This window comes from Hibiscus syriacus, unplaced genomic scaffold, assembly GCF_006381635.1.
Source record: "Hibiscus syriacus cultivar Baekdansim isolate YM2019G1 unplaced genomic scaffold, ASM638163v2 tig00112758_pilon, whole genome shotgun sequence".
Lineage (NCBI taxonomy): Eukaryota > Viridiplantae > Streptophyta > Magnoliopsida > Malvales > Malvaceae > Hibiscus > Hibiscus syriacus.
The window spans coordinates 427,318-441,851 of record NW_024063396.1 but is presented as its reverse complement, the minus strand read 5'-3'; the positions used below and the strand labels follow the sequence as shown (position 1 = coordinate 441,851).

The 14,534-nt window shown below is 34.8% G+C and overlaps 2 protein-coding genes across 2 annotated transcripts; both read right to left on the bottom strand.

The window, feature by feature from the left end:
- Positions 1-815: 815 nt before the first annotated feature.
- Positions 816-2,477, bottom strand: LOC120183353 (beta-amyrin 28-monooxygenase-like). The gene is made up of 3 exons (XM_039188067.1): positions 1,509-2,477; positions 1,239-1,426; positions 816-1,160 (listed from the first exon to the last, which is right to left on the bottom strand). Exons 1-3 carry the CDS (start codon positions 2,470-2,472, stop codon positions 849-851), a joined length of 1,464 nt encoding a protein of 487 aa, XP_039043998.1. The 5' UTR covers positions 2,473-2,477; the 3' UTR covers positions 816-848.
- A 2,400-nt stretch (positions 2,478-4,877) lies between these two features.
- On the bottom strand, positions 4,878-11,715 carry LOC120183360 (lysine-specific demethylase JMJ18-like). Its single transcript, XM_039188075.1, has 11 exons — positions 11,601-11,715; positions 10,497-10,568; positions 10,053-10,130; positions 9,444-9,950; positions 9,123-9,347; positions 8,471-8,632; positions 7,766-8,134; positions 6,582-7,650; positions 6,371-6,474; positions 5,932-6,129; positions 4,878-5,458 (listed from the first exon to the last, which is right to left on the bottom strand). Exons 1-11 carry the CDS (start codon positions 11,640-11,642, stop codon positions 5,117-5,119), a joined length of 3,168 nt encoding a protein of 1,055 aa, XP_039044006.1. The 5' UTR covers positions 11,643-11,715; the 3' UTR covers positions 4,878-5,116.
- Positions 11,716-14,534: the final 2,819 nt, after the last annotated feature.

Here is a 14,534-nt window from a genome sequence, read left to right as displayed (position 1 = left end):
ATCACTTTATTTGGTCTTATCACTTTATTTGGTCAAGTAATTGTGGTCCATATTCATGTTCCTTTAGGGTATTCTATGTGCATGTTCAATTTTCGAAAATCCATCCTAGAGGCTAGACAGTGGACACATACTTGTATTCTACTTAGTACCTCGTTTAATAGGGAATTCAGCAACATGTCCAAAGGAGTACAATGTTCAGCTTTAGACTGTATTACCTTTGAGTCATTATTTGATTTCATTGTAGTTTTTTAATTTGTTATTTTTTGTGTCTTATATTTCATCACAAAGGTCAAGGTCTTTAGCCTTTTTTGACAGACTTGAAGCAATTGGAAGAGGAGAGTGAGAAGAAAGAAATTGCTGGGCCACTTGCCATTTTCGAACTGTTCTTAAATGATGTCTCCAAAATCAAAAAGATAAATGGCGTTTGATAAGCATGGAAATAGTTTGAACTGTATCGGTGGATGTGCATTTCAAATAATACATATTGAATATGATAAAGCTAAAAATTGATGGCTAAGAGCTTAAGTTAAGACATTCAAAAAGGGGGGGGGGGAAAGGAAGTTGAAGATATAAGATATGGTCGGATATTGTTATTCAACCATTGTAATGAAAAGGGAAGACACCAACGCTTCCTTCTTTTCGGTTGTATCTTCCTTTCAATTAAAGAAGAAAGTGGAAAAAGAAAGAAGGAAAGTAAAAGATTCTAAGATACAATAACGTCATATCAATTTATGTCATGCATTACAGTAACACGTGATTTGTATTTAAACTATGACATACAATCCAATCACAGATTTTAATGTTTTTATCACAACATCAGGTGTTGGGGCCGGGGAAGATAAAAAAGACTAGGAGGTTGTTGAATGACGTGGAGATAGACGAATGGGGAGGGCATTAGCTGGGGTTGGCATCATACGCCACACAATCTTTTCCTTGGGATTCACCAACTCCCACTCAAACCTTTTCACAACGTTATGCACGAATGTGAGAATAGCGAGGCGTGCGTATTCTTTGCCTGGACACGTTCGAGGCCCCCCTCCGAACGGAACAAACGCAAATGCTGGCAACTTGTTTCCTTCATCGTATCTGGATGGATCGAATTTCTGCGGTTCTGGGAAGTATTCCGGGTTCTTGTTTGTTGTGCTCACTGTCCAATATATCTGCAACACACGCACACACACAATGTTAAAAGTTTTAGCCTTAGAGATTTTTTTTAAAAAAACTTGGAATATACATACCTTCCACCCTTTGGGAACAGTGTAACCAGCATAAGTAAAATCAGAGAGGGCGAGTCTGAATGTTCCTTGAAGCGCAGGCGTCAGTCTCATCACTTCGCACATCACATTCCACGAATACTTCATTTTCTGAATGTCATCCCATTCCAAGAGCTTCCCTGCCTTTTTCCCACTTTCCACTTCTAATTGTTCTGCATTCAGGGACGGTGTTAGAACTAGATAGGGAGAAGAATTAAATCGTTATGCCTAATTAAAACATCCTAGTGTGATTACCTGCTAGAATTTTGGCATAAATATCAGGCCTTTCGCCAACATATTTCATGAAGAAAGTCATGGCAGTAGCCACGGTGCTGTATCCGGCAACCAGCAATCCCATAATCTTATCGGCGATCTCAGTCTCCGCCATGAATTTCCCGGCCTCATCGGTGGCCACGATCATATGACAGAGTACGTCTTGCATGGAGGCTCCCGCCACCATGGCAGCTTTCTTCTCCTTTATAACTTCTTTAAGCTCCCGCCGGATCGCCTTCGCCGCCTTGTTCGCTTTGTAAAAACCGGTCCCCGGGAAATCCAAAGGCAGCGAATGCATCCCCACGGTTATGTCGTCGAAGTGGTTAACGAGCAGAGAGATACGCTCGGGTTCATCGATGCCAAGGAAGAAACGACACGCCAGTGTTAACGTTAACGTCTTCGAAAGCGTAAAGGCCTCGACTTGGTCTCTGTTTTCCCAGTATTTCTTCATTTGCTGCTGCGTTATGGCGTCCATTTTGTCCAAATACCTCACGAGCGCTTCGGGTTTCAAGAATCCCGGCGAACGAAATACTTTCGTCTCTTCTTCTCGGGCGATTTGAACAGATGCGGTGGCTGCGGACTGGTAAGATCGGAATAGTTTCTGGGTGGTTTGAGGACGGAAAGCGGTGAAGAGCTTCTGTTCGTTGGAGAACAAGAACTTGTTTCCTTCAGGACCGCATATGACGGCAGTTTCTTCACCCATAATCTTTGTTTTGAAAATATGTGGAGAATATTTTCTCATCCGAGAAAGCACGAAATTTTCCGGGTTCCCAAACATGAACTCGAGAGTTTCACCTATGACCCACCATCCAAAGTTCCCTGGTGGAAGCCCTTTGACGCTACTTGATCTGGGTTCGGTTCTGAGTGCAAAGGTGGCAACGAGAATAACAAAGAGTACGAGAAGAAGAATAGGTGCAACGAGAGAAACAAGAGAAGACAACTCCATCTCCTTTTCCATGGCAATGTTTAGCTTACAAGTTGTATTTTGAGAAGGGTGGAAATTTATAAAGCATCAATTAATTGTTAAATAACAACTTTGGTCCTCAAATGATCTATAAATTTTGACATGGGAGGGGGAGTGAATTATTAATAGTTCAAATTTAAAGGCGGGTGTGGTTTTGAAACTCAACCAAGCTTGGTTATTGGGATGTACATTTCCACTAAAGCAACCTTTTTCCCTAGAGTGCTTTGCTTTTTTTCTTTTGTTCCCAAGGTTTTGCATCGATTAATTCGGACCAACCTAGGTCTAGTTTTGGTAGGTGAGTCTCCTAGCTGAGATTTTATGCATACACAAAAGACTCGAATTCGAAACTTGTTTAAACATATATCAAACTGGTTACCACTTGAACCATCTAGTTGATAATATAGGGATTTGAGGTGAAGTTTAATACGAGTCAACTCTAAATTTGGCTTATTCGCTCATACACTTTCAGCAATTCTCCACTAAACACTCCAAAGTTAACCTCAAATTGAGCTTGACCTAAAAAGATGAAAGGAATATTAAATTTCAATTATTTGAATTCCAATCAGCTTTAGTTAGACTGTATTAATTACTAAACAAAAATGATTGGATTTGATCAGAGGTTTGATGCTTGAATTCGTGGTATTTGTATATTCTCTCCGTATTTAGTAAGATTTAATCCATGATACATAGAGAACATGTCCAAATTTATACTCCTATATATTATGGTTACAACTTCACACAGTGTTGTTCTTTTTTATTTTAGTTATAATTATTTAGACGTATTATTTGTGATTGTACTTAAAATTTATGTAAATAAATCTTAAACTTGTCAAATTTTAAATAAATATAACTTCTTAAATACAATTATAAATACACAATAAATATATTCGCAAATTTTTAATGAGAAAAAAATAAAAGAAAAATTATCATAAATATATTCCCAATAAATATTTACATCGATACGGGTCTCTTTCCTTGTATTTAAATAAAAAAAATCTAGTAAATAAATAAATAAATAATTGAAAAGGGGATAAGGAACAAAACAAAATGACGGTGTTTACAAGTAAAATATAATATCATATACCGGTTTTTGGCTGTTATCTTTCCTGTAATTTCCATTACTCCAAATTTAGCCGAATGGGCAATTAACCAACTAAAAAAAAATATTGAGATATATTTTAATTATAAATTTAATTGGGTACAACAATTGTTTATGGTTATAATTGCACTTTGTTCAAACATGTTTTATTCGTTGGAAAATTATTTCATGTATTGATTGTGAAAAAAAATGTCGTACAAACGAATTCTAACGATGTTTGTCTCTTAATTAAGATTACAAGTTTTATAATTTAAGGTTTAAATTTAAAATTTAAAGTTTCTAGATTAAGTGTTAAAATTTATTATTTAAAATTATTTAAAATTATTAAATAATATTTTCACTATCAGTGCTTGAAATAAGATCGCATCTTACGCTAAATTTGATTATTAAATTTCGGTATCCGCAATATTTTTTTTAATCCCAAATTAGGATTTTCTGAGATTAAAAAAACACTTTTTAGGTTTTGAAAAAGACAATAACCTTAGAAAAAACTATTGTTTAGGTTATGTTGCTTTAGGTGTAATGTCATGAAGACGGGGACTCGATTTTTCTATTTCAGGAAATCCAATTAGTCAATAAATTAAAGGCCAAAAAGCATAATGTTTGATTAGTCAATAATATCTCATAAAAAAAATACTTAATTAGTCAATAGGTATACAGTGACAAATTCTGGAACTAGTGGCCAGGCCAACGACAAACTACACGTTGAACTCGGCAAAAGCTACGCCATTAACGCTTGCAAACACTAGCCGTCGAGAAATTGCACGTCCTCCGTTACTTTCCCACGACATACGAGGTGATCGATTTCTCACTCTTTTCTTCGACAACACTGCATGTGTGTATGCATGATAAATTGAGAATATATGTATGGGGTGACTGATTTGTCACTCTCTTCTTTGATAACACTGTATGTATGTATGCATGATAAATTGAGAATATATGTACGGGGTGGCTGATTTATCACTCTCTACTTCGATAACACTATGAATTTATGCATGCAATGCAAGCATGATAATTTGAGAAATATGTATGGGTGACTGATTTATCACTCTTCTTCTCCAATAACAATATGAACTTATGCATGCAAGCATGATAAATTGAGAATATGTGTATGGCTGATTTATCACTCTTCTTCTTCGATAATACTGTATGGGGTGACCGGATTTATCATTATTTCGAACTTTTAAAAAAAATATCATTATTTTAATTATTATTATCATTTGGGAGTTTCCAATCCAAAACTTGAGCAAACCAAAAAATAAAAAAGTGAAAGCAAGAGAGTATTTAGTAAAAGGACATGTATTTGAGCAAGGCTACCAAAATTCAGCAAGGTTGTATGTATGTATGATATGTTAGTGGCATTAACAATGGGGGACTCTCAGCACATTGGCAATCACAATGCCTGCTTGTGCCGTACTAGCACTATACCAGTTGTTTAAAAGAATCAGTGTGGTAATCCAACAATCAAACCTAAATAACAACTACTACTCATCAGAATCAACTACCTTTATTTTCGGAAGATGCTGTTCACCGACATGTTTTATGGATCTCCTCCGTCAATTTTTCATATGCCACTCGGCGTTCTGCACTTTGTGCATCGCTGCATAGTACCCTGTGCATTATTTTTAACTCTTCAGGACTTGCCTTCTTGAAAAGTCCTCTTAGAACTACCTCTACTTCATCAACAGAGTGTTGACTGGGATCATCGTGACATTGGTTACTCAAATCAACACCAAAAACTTTAGCTTTTGATTCGCCTACCGAGCAGCTCAATCTAAGTGAGTACTTTTTAACTTCATTGTTATCACGAGTGGACTTGTTATTCCAGTACTCCAAGCATTTCTGATTTGGATCAAGAGCTTCAATAGCCTGCAGGAAATCAATTTATTAACAAATAAATAACCAAATCCAGATATCACAACTAAAACTCATTAAGAAAATTACTAGCACTATTGTTTTATTAGACAAGTGCATGCTTGCAATGAGAGTATGCTCTATGCATACTTCCAATACTATCCGTCTCTTGTAGAGTGTTGAATACAGCTATACGACCAACATGGGCATGTTAGGTTTTACTAAGTTTTCCACATGTTTTGAGGATTCTTGAAAGATCGTAACTTCAAACTCACGTTGGAATGCTTTGGGCACAGGTATTCCAAGAGAAATGAAGAGCAAGGGGATTAATAAAAAAGACATTTTTGTTTATGATAATTATCACATTTGTTAAAGACATGCCCAATATCAAGATAAGAACCATAAGGATCATATTTGATTATCCAAGGCCTTTTAATCCAGATATCTGTTAACTAAGAAATATTTCAAGTTTATAAAGGCAGTGATACCTGAACTATTGGTGGTGATAAAAATCCAAACATCTCGAGCCCATTGATGGTCTGCAGAGATTGTAAAGGAAGCAACCCACTCTCCCCCAGGTTTCTTCTCCTCAGAATTTCTTGATTTAATTGCTGCAGCACCATTTGCCAACATTTGTCTGCCGACATGTTCGAGAAGGTTATGGTGGGGCAGACTTCTAAAGTAACCTGAAATAGAAAATAACAGATGTGAGGTTCAACATAAACTCAGTGACACATATCCATTGACCACTCATGGTTGTTTGTAAGCTTATGTGTCAAAGAAACCTCTCTCTCTCTCTGGTTTAATTTTTTGTTTCTCACTTCCCTTTTTCCCTTGGGTTCTGTACTCCCCACCTTGACCGATTGCTTCAGTTTTATTGGCATATCTTTATACCAAAATTAGTAGACAAAAAAGAGGTAATCTCACCTTAAACAGAGGTCCAAGGAGCCCAATATCTAAGACTTCAGAAATGTAGCTAGAAACCTCTGTTGGGTTGAGCACATTAAAGTACTTGACACGGCTTCTAAAACCTGTAAAAGTGAAGCATGAATGTAAATTTGTAAAATGCTTCTACCAGCAGGAAAGAAACTTTGAATTTAAATAGTAAGAAATTGGATTTAGTTCCACTCTTGCGTACCTTTCGGGAATATGGCTTGATTACTGCACCATAGTTTTCCAAATATGACGGACCCAAAATTTAAAGGTTCAACAGAAGGATGACCTTGGACAGCTGTAGATGCAATTACATCTGAGCTGTTGACAGTTTCTGCCATCATCAAGGTATTTGATTGTCCTGCACTGATACGAGGAAACTGAAGTTCCATGCCAAATAATTTCTTGCCCTCAAAGCCATCAGAATTCTTATGACTCGTTGAAATTGAATGCTGATACTTGTTGGAATATTCTCGAGAAATTGAAGAGCTACAATCACTCTTGAGTCTCTTCAGAACAGGTTCGTTTACGTCATCCAATCCACAATTTTTCTCTCGCAAAAATGTCTCAACGTCAGTACCACTGTTGTTATTGGAGCTATCAGAATCACACAATGACTTCCTTGCAGGAAAATCAGATATAATATCTTGATTTAAGTCAATACAGGTGTCCCGCTCCAAGTTTGTTCTGTTTTCTATGACAATAACTCCAACATTTAAGACATTGTTATGACTATCGGCGGTGACATGGGAGGCTTTTAATTTAGGCTGAGACTCTGACAGCACTACTTCTGAAGAAAAATGACCATATGAGCAAGGAGTATTAATATCCACCTTTTCTTCCACTCTTGAGGAGCAAGAGAAACTCTCCCTTAGTTGAGCGGGCTCAGCTTTTAATACCTCACTATCCTGAACCAAGTTAGTCACATTAGCATCGCAATCATTATCAGAGACCAATCCAAGATCTCTGGATGCCCATAGCTTGACAGCATCTAATCCTCCCTCCAGGACTTTGACTAGCATTTGCAGTTCATCAACAGTATAGCGAAGGAGGACAAATCTGTCTTCATCTTGGCATGAGCAGAAATTTTTTACATGTTTCAGACAAGCATATTGTTCAGGAGAGCACTTGCAGCTGCAGGCAGATAGATGCAAGTCATAGAAACAAGAGAAACATTCCCTCTCGCTTTCCAAATCAAAGTCTTTGTCCATCTTTCGTATGGGTATATGAGGTGGAAGGCAATTTATTCTTTCCTCTTCCATCTGCTTTCTCATCTGTTAACAGTTATACACATATATTAGATCATATAATGACATAAGGTTTTCACTTTTTATGTGAATATTTATATAATTTAGACAAGTTGTTTTAGAGGGAGAAAGAGAAGACTACCCTCACAGCCTTTGTAAGCATCCCGTCCTTCCCACAGACACATTTCCACCACAAGTTTCCTGGAGTTTCTTTTCCAAGAACATATAACTCCCTGAGAGCTTGGATGGCTTGCCGAGCTGATCCTAAAAGCAGCTTGTCATGGGAGAGTGATGTCTTACGATGCTGCTCACTGTAGAGCTCAACTGCAAGCTGGCCATTTTCTAGCCAATCAACAGGAGCAACATTCACTGCCTCTGCACAGTTGAAGCCACAGTTAAATCCGGAATGATACGCCCTTGGAAAGGTAAGAACAAACTCTCCGGAATGCTGTACTACTCGATAGACAGGTACACCCTCGGCTTTCAGAATTGAAGGAGATAGTTGAGTGACCTGTGAATCATAAATTTCATGCATGTAATAAGGTAGTGAAACATAAAGAAAATAGACTAGGGATAACGGAAACAACATCTGCAAAAAAATAAATGAAATGAAAGAAAATTAAGTGTCAAAGATATTGAAGAATCGCTTTACGGGCTTTTGTTCACAAATTTCAAGTAGAGATGATGTAATGGTTGTATATCATCTATCCAATGAGAAGGACAAATATGGCTCCAAGAAACAACAAAAAAGAGTAAAAATATGCAAAAGCAAATAAATAAAATGCAACAAGATGTATTTTCCAGTTGATAAAATACAATAAAAAATAAAAGTAAAAAAAATTCTCACCAATTCATTGAGTAAATCAGGTTGTTCTTCAAACAAATCGGGCAGATGCTTTCTCATTGCAGCCTCCAAAGATGTAGCACGATTCCCAGGCACTCCATACCATATTTTTGGATTGCCAAAGTGCATATAGTTTAGTGAATAAAGATGGTGGTCCTCAACATGCTGATTGAAAAATAATACAATAAAAATGAGAAGATGAATAAAAAACTAAGGAATGAAGCACCATTCAGACTATCAGAAAGGGATTCTGAATCTACAATTTTTTCAGTAAAATTATTTTGCATGTTCATAACAACAGAATGCTATTCCAAAATTCAGATGGAAAACACAAAAGAATAGAAAGCATAATTCAAGTTAGTGAGCATGTTTCTAATAGAAGATTGCATTGTAAAAGACGTAAATTAATAGAGTAACTTGCAACTAAGCAACCCTAGATCATCCTACAACAATAGAGCACCATACTGCCAGACAAGTTCAAAACTGAGTTTATGACTAATGAGAAGCATGTTGTACATTTCTAAAAAAAAATAACAAAAACAAGAATGGACAGTTCTATCTACCAATATCATTTATAATTAATAAAGATATATCTTAAATCCATTTAATCATGTGATCTAAGAGGAACCCAATTCTAGCAGTTTTTATGCCTTACCCAACAAAATGACGAGAAACACATCCCCACATAGAGCCATGGTACTAGAACTCCAGATATATCACATCCTTCAAAAGATAACACTGAACCTTGTAAGCGCGGGAAATTATTTAGGTTCCAACCTGACATTGCATATTTATCGGCATCATTTCCAGTTGACATAGATGATGTCTTAGGAAAGCCACTGCCAAATATTCCTGTTTCCAAGTCAGCTCCATAATATACCTGCAATATGAAAGCAAACTCCAGTAGAAGTAAACAGAGGTTACACGAATGAAATCTTATAATAGACAGGAGCAATGAGATGAAAAAACTGCTCACCTCAACCTCATCTTTCGGTTGCTCAACTATCCTCCAGTATTCACCTTCAATATCCTCCCAAGACGGCTCCCATTTCCCGCATTCATTCATACCAGACTTAAATACCTCACTACAGTCCTTTCGAAAGTATGTCTCCTTAAATTCATCTGCATATCTCTGGAATTCTTCAAGAGTGAAATCTGATCCTGAGTTAAAGCCAAACTTCTCATCAGTCTCGGAAGTAACAATAGATTCAGAACTAGAATTGGCACCTCTTCTAGAGGCTCCCATTCTAGAATGCCTTCCCCGTTTCCGTTTTCGGCTTCTACTTTTCTTTCTCATTGGCTCCCTATTTTGAAGTAAATCAACCTGCTGAATTCTTGTTGAAAATTTAGCATGTTCCCATATATCACTCTCTTTAAGTGGACAAGGTGGTCTCCAGGAAGGTGGCGGAACAATCCGACATATACCAAATGATACAGCTTCAGCACGAATTTTTTCTATGTAGGCAAGTGTGTCTTCAAACTCCTAATATATAGAACGTCATAAACTCCAATTACTTTTCTCAGAAAGAAATATTGAAAAAGAATATTTTGACATCATATCTTTACTCCGAAAAGATAAAATTACCTCAACAGTAGGATAAAACACTGGAGCATCATCAATCTTAGGTCGACATGCTTCATCTGGATCCCATCTTGCTGACACCTAAAAAACAGCATCAACGATCTCATTCATCAAGCAACAGAATTTAGAAACATATAGCTAGGAAATTTTCAGTTGATTTCACACTAAACAATGTAACCCAATGTGGACCACATAAATAAAGATAATTAGCTTTCTGGTCGCAAAAGTGAGTCTCAACAAAACACTAACTTTCAAAATACATATACAGAGACTAAATTTCATTTGACTGCTATGAAAACCTATGCAGGAACCTAAATTCTTCTTGCACTTAAAATGCCTACTTTTAGATGTTGTCTTTCTACCAAAAAACAGAAAAGTCATTATGGCCAAGCTATTGCAAGGAGTACAACATATATGTTCACATAAAGGTGTCGTGCATTAACTTACTTTTCGATGACGAGGACTTCCCGAGTACTTGATATTAGTATCTCTTTTCATGGAATGTTGCGAAGAATGATCCTGCAATCCATCTCTTGTTAGGAATTCACATAATTTGGTTTGCCTGAACCAGGCATTCTAAAATTAAGCACATAAATAACGGTATTGTATTGCAAACGGTACAATATGACCCATTTAAACAATATGTATGTACATATATATTCAAATTCAAATGCATACAAATACCCATACATACATGCATGCATTTCTTGAAACAAGGAAGATAAGCATATCAAGATGAACAACCACAGTCTAGGTACAATTCCTTCAATCTACACAAACATCATAAATCACCTACCAGCATATAGAAGATAACAGAAATGGAAATATCACCCAGTTTTAGCGCTCTTTAAATCTCACACTCAGCAGTAGGTACTTGATTAAGTTGATGACAGGCAATTGCAAAAAGCCGCTTTAAACCAAGTTAAGAAAGATATCAAGACATCAAGTTAAGGACTCCTAACAAAAGTTCCATGATATCTGATCTTGGGTCATGCCTTGTTCTATAGGAATGAATAGCCATTGTCACTAGCAAGTTGTGATTTATACCTTTACTCACCATGAATAGGATTTTCTTAATAACTTATACTACTTGCCCCCACCCCCAATGCATTCCTAGGGATTTAAAAGCCAGAATTCATTCTAAATCAACCATAAAATTTCTAAACACAAAACTAGGCAGACATAATCTCTAAGTGATAAGATTATGAATTCTCAGACAAGATTTAATACATAAATAAGCAATTCCATCCAACAACTGAAAAAATAAGAAGAATCCATGTCCAAAAGTGAAAACTAATACTGTAGTTAAATAAGAAAATGAAATCTCAAGGGCAATGCTTTCCTAGGGCTCTGAATGTGAACAGATTTTTTAAATTAATTCCATATCTTTAAAACAAAATTTAATCAATATTGGTTATGAAAAACTTTCTGAGCAAATAACCAGAAAAAAAAATCAACATGTGAAAGACCCAAATTCCTCATGAACAGATCTGCACATTTAAAACAGGGAATCAAATATATAAAATAAATAAGAGAGAGAGAGAATCTAACCTCTTTCATATGAGAATTTGCTGCTATTTTCGACTGTTCCATTCAATTTGGAACGACAAAATTATGAAAAGAGTAGAAAATAAAATAATATATTGCAGTAAAATATATTTCTCTGTAGAGAAACAAAATCTTCCGTAGTAGAAGAGCCTATGGTTTGAGTTGGGTAAACAATTCAAACCCAGATCACATTCCTTTTTAAGTTATATGTAAACACCGCATTGGAGTTTTGTAGTTCAATTCTATGAAGGAAACGTTTTTTCCCTTCTTTTTCCCTTTTACTTTTAATTTCAAGAAAAATAAAAATATTCTTTTCTTGTGAATATTATTAAGTAAAAAAATCATTTTTTATTATAATCAAATAGATATTTGACTGCACAACCCAATATCTCATTAGTAAAAGAATAATTGTTATGATTTAATATTTTAGATTCGAGTATCAAAATATAAGAGGTGTAAACGTTTAATGTCTAATAATTGAGAGTTATATTTAAACAGATATTGTATTGTATTCATCTCATGTTAATAAAAAAATAAACTAGTTATGAATAATAAAATATATAAATCTGTTTAAAAATCAAAATATTTTGAAAATATAATTTTGATAATATTTGTGTTGTATGCGAATAATTTGTATTGTATTTGAAGTAGTGTTTGTATTTAGATGTAATATAAAAGTTTTATATTTTGAATTTATGTTAAAATTATTTTCTTCTTTTATTTTATTTCATGATGAAAGTTTAGATTCCAACTTGAAGTAGGTTTTTTATTTTTATTTTCATTTGTCGTAAATAGTAAATATAAGAATATAAATGTTTAATAGAACTACTCCTCTCTATGAATATGTAATCGGCCACCCTACTAAAAGAAAAGCCCTAAAAATCTAGTTCTCCACGGTTTTCTTTATTTTCTTTTTCTTTTTTATCACATCTTTATTTTTTATTTTTTTTATTTTTCAATAAATCTGTCTATGTTGTACGTTTTTCATCTGCCTTTATGCCACGTTTATATATGTTTTTCAGTTCTTTGGTTATTTTTATCTATTTTTTAAGGGTTGATTTGATATTATCTCGACTGATCAAGATGGTGCTTATTTGATATATAGTGATATTCCCTGCTTTGGACTCTCGGATTGGATTTGGATTTGGATATCCGATTTGCGTTCGTGTATAGCTTTTCATGTCTTTCGAGTCTGATTTACAGTTTGTTGGTAGTCTGTCAATAGTTTGATCCATTTTTGTGATTCGTTTATCGATGCAATTAGATCTGTTTGTATCTATCTTTGTTCGAGTTTCATGGTTAGATTTAATCTTTCCTTGTATGATTTTTATGTGAGCTTAAGTTACTAGTTTTGTTTCAATAATTATAGGAAATTTTCCTAATTATGTGCTTAATTTACGTTAGTGTAATTTGAGATATTTTCTATTTTAAATAAAAGTAGTTGTTTCTATAAAAAAAGAAAATAAATATTTAATTAAAGTAAATTAAAAAGAAATATATCTTGATACTTTAATTTAATTTCAATGTATAATTTGGTATTTAGATTTTTTTATCCGATTAGGTGGATGAGTTTTAAGATTCAATATAAAATTTAGTCTAAGTATAAAAATGAGTGCCCAAATTATGTCTCGAAAAATATTTTAGTGCCTAAAGAATTTTTCGTTAAAAATAAGTGTCTAATGTTTCTAACGTTATACTTTTAGGTGTTTGTATGTTAATTGTCATTAAAAATCTTCATTTAGTGACATGTGTCACTAGGGATGGGCATGGGTCGGGTTAGGTCGGGTTTTTGTCCACCCGACCCGAGAACAATGAATCTTCCACCCGAGATCTGACCCGACCCGCATGAGACAATATTTCACCTGACCCGAACCCGATATATAACTTAAAAACACGACCCAACCCAAAATAATTAAAAATATTATTTTTATTCAATAAATACAGTGACTTAATTGAAAAAAATAATATATAGAGATGTATTATTGTAATTATACCTAAATATATAAGGTAAAATTATTTTTTTGGGTCGGGTCAGGTATTTTTCACCCTAAACCCGAACCCGACCCGAACATCACATTTAAAAACCCGACCCGATCAGATCGGATCAGAACCCGTCGGGTTAAAGTCCCATGCCCATCCCTATATGTCACGTTTTGGTAATTTTAAAAATTTATTTAAAAAAATTTAAAAATAAAAATATTATTTTTATTAAAAATAAATATATTTAAAAAAACTTTTCTAAAAGAAATCTCCCACCCTCGTCCCCCTCTCTTCTCCATTCTCCCTTCACTCTTCCTCGACGCCACCGCCACCAGTAGCGTACACCGTCACCACCACTACCACCACCTTCATCGGCGCCTCATGACGATAACCCCGACCAACAATCACCCAAATTGATAGTCGATTGTCACAAATTAATAAGAAATCGTTTATTGCCCCTCACCACCGAACCCTTCTCCGACCAATCGTGATTGTCACCGCTTACACCAGTGAAAGTGTCGTCTCACGCCGAGAAAACCTAATCGTCCTCTCTTCGAGTAGCACCGCCGTTTGCCATGGAAGAAGCTTCAAAGCTCATGTGAAAACCCAACCAGGGTTATTTTGTAAGAAACTTTGGGTTTTATAAATAAATTAATTTTTTTTAAATTCTTTTTTCTTTTAAAAATAATATTTTATTTATAAAAAATATAACGATAGACACCTAAAAATATAACTGAGAAAACATTTGGCTCCTATTTTTAGCGAAAATTTCTTTAGATACTAAAACTTTTTTCGAGACATAATTTAGGCACTTATTTTTGTATTAAGCCTAAAATTTATTTTAGTTCAATTAACTCCTTGAACTACATTTATTATTTTTTTTTAAAAAATAGGTACATAGAATGCATTAATCATAAAGGGCATCATGTAGAACAACATCATAGATATATTCAGGAC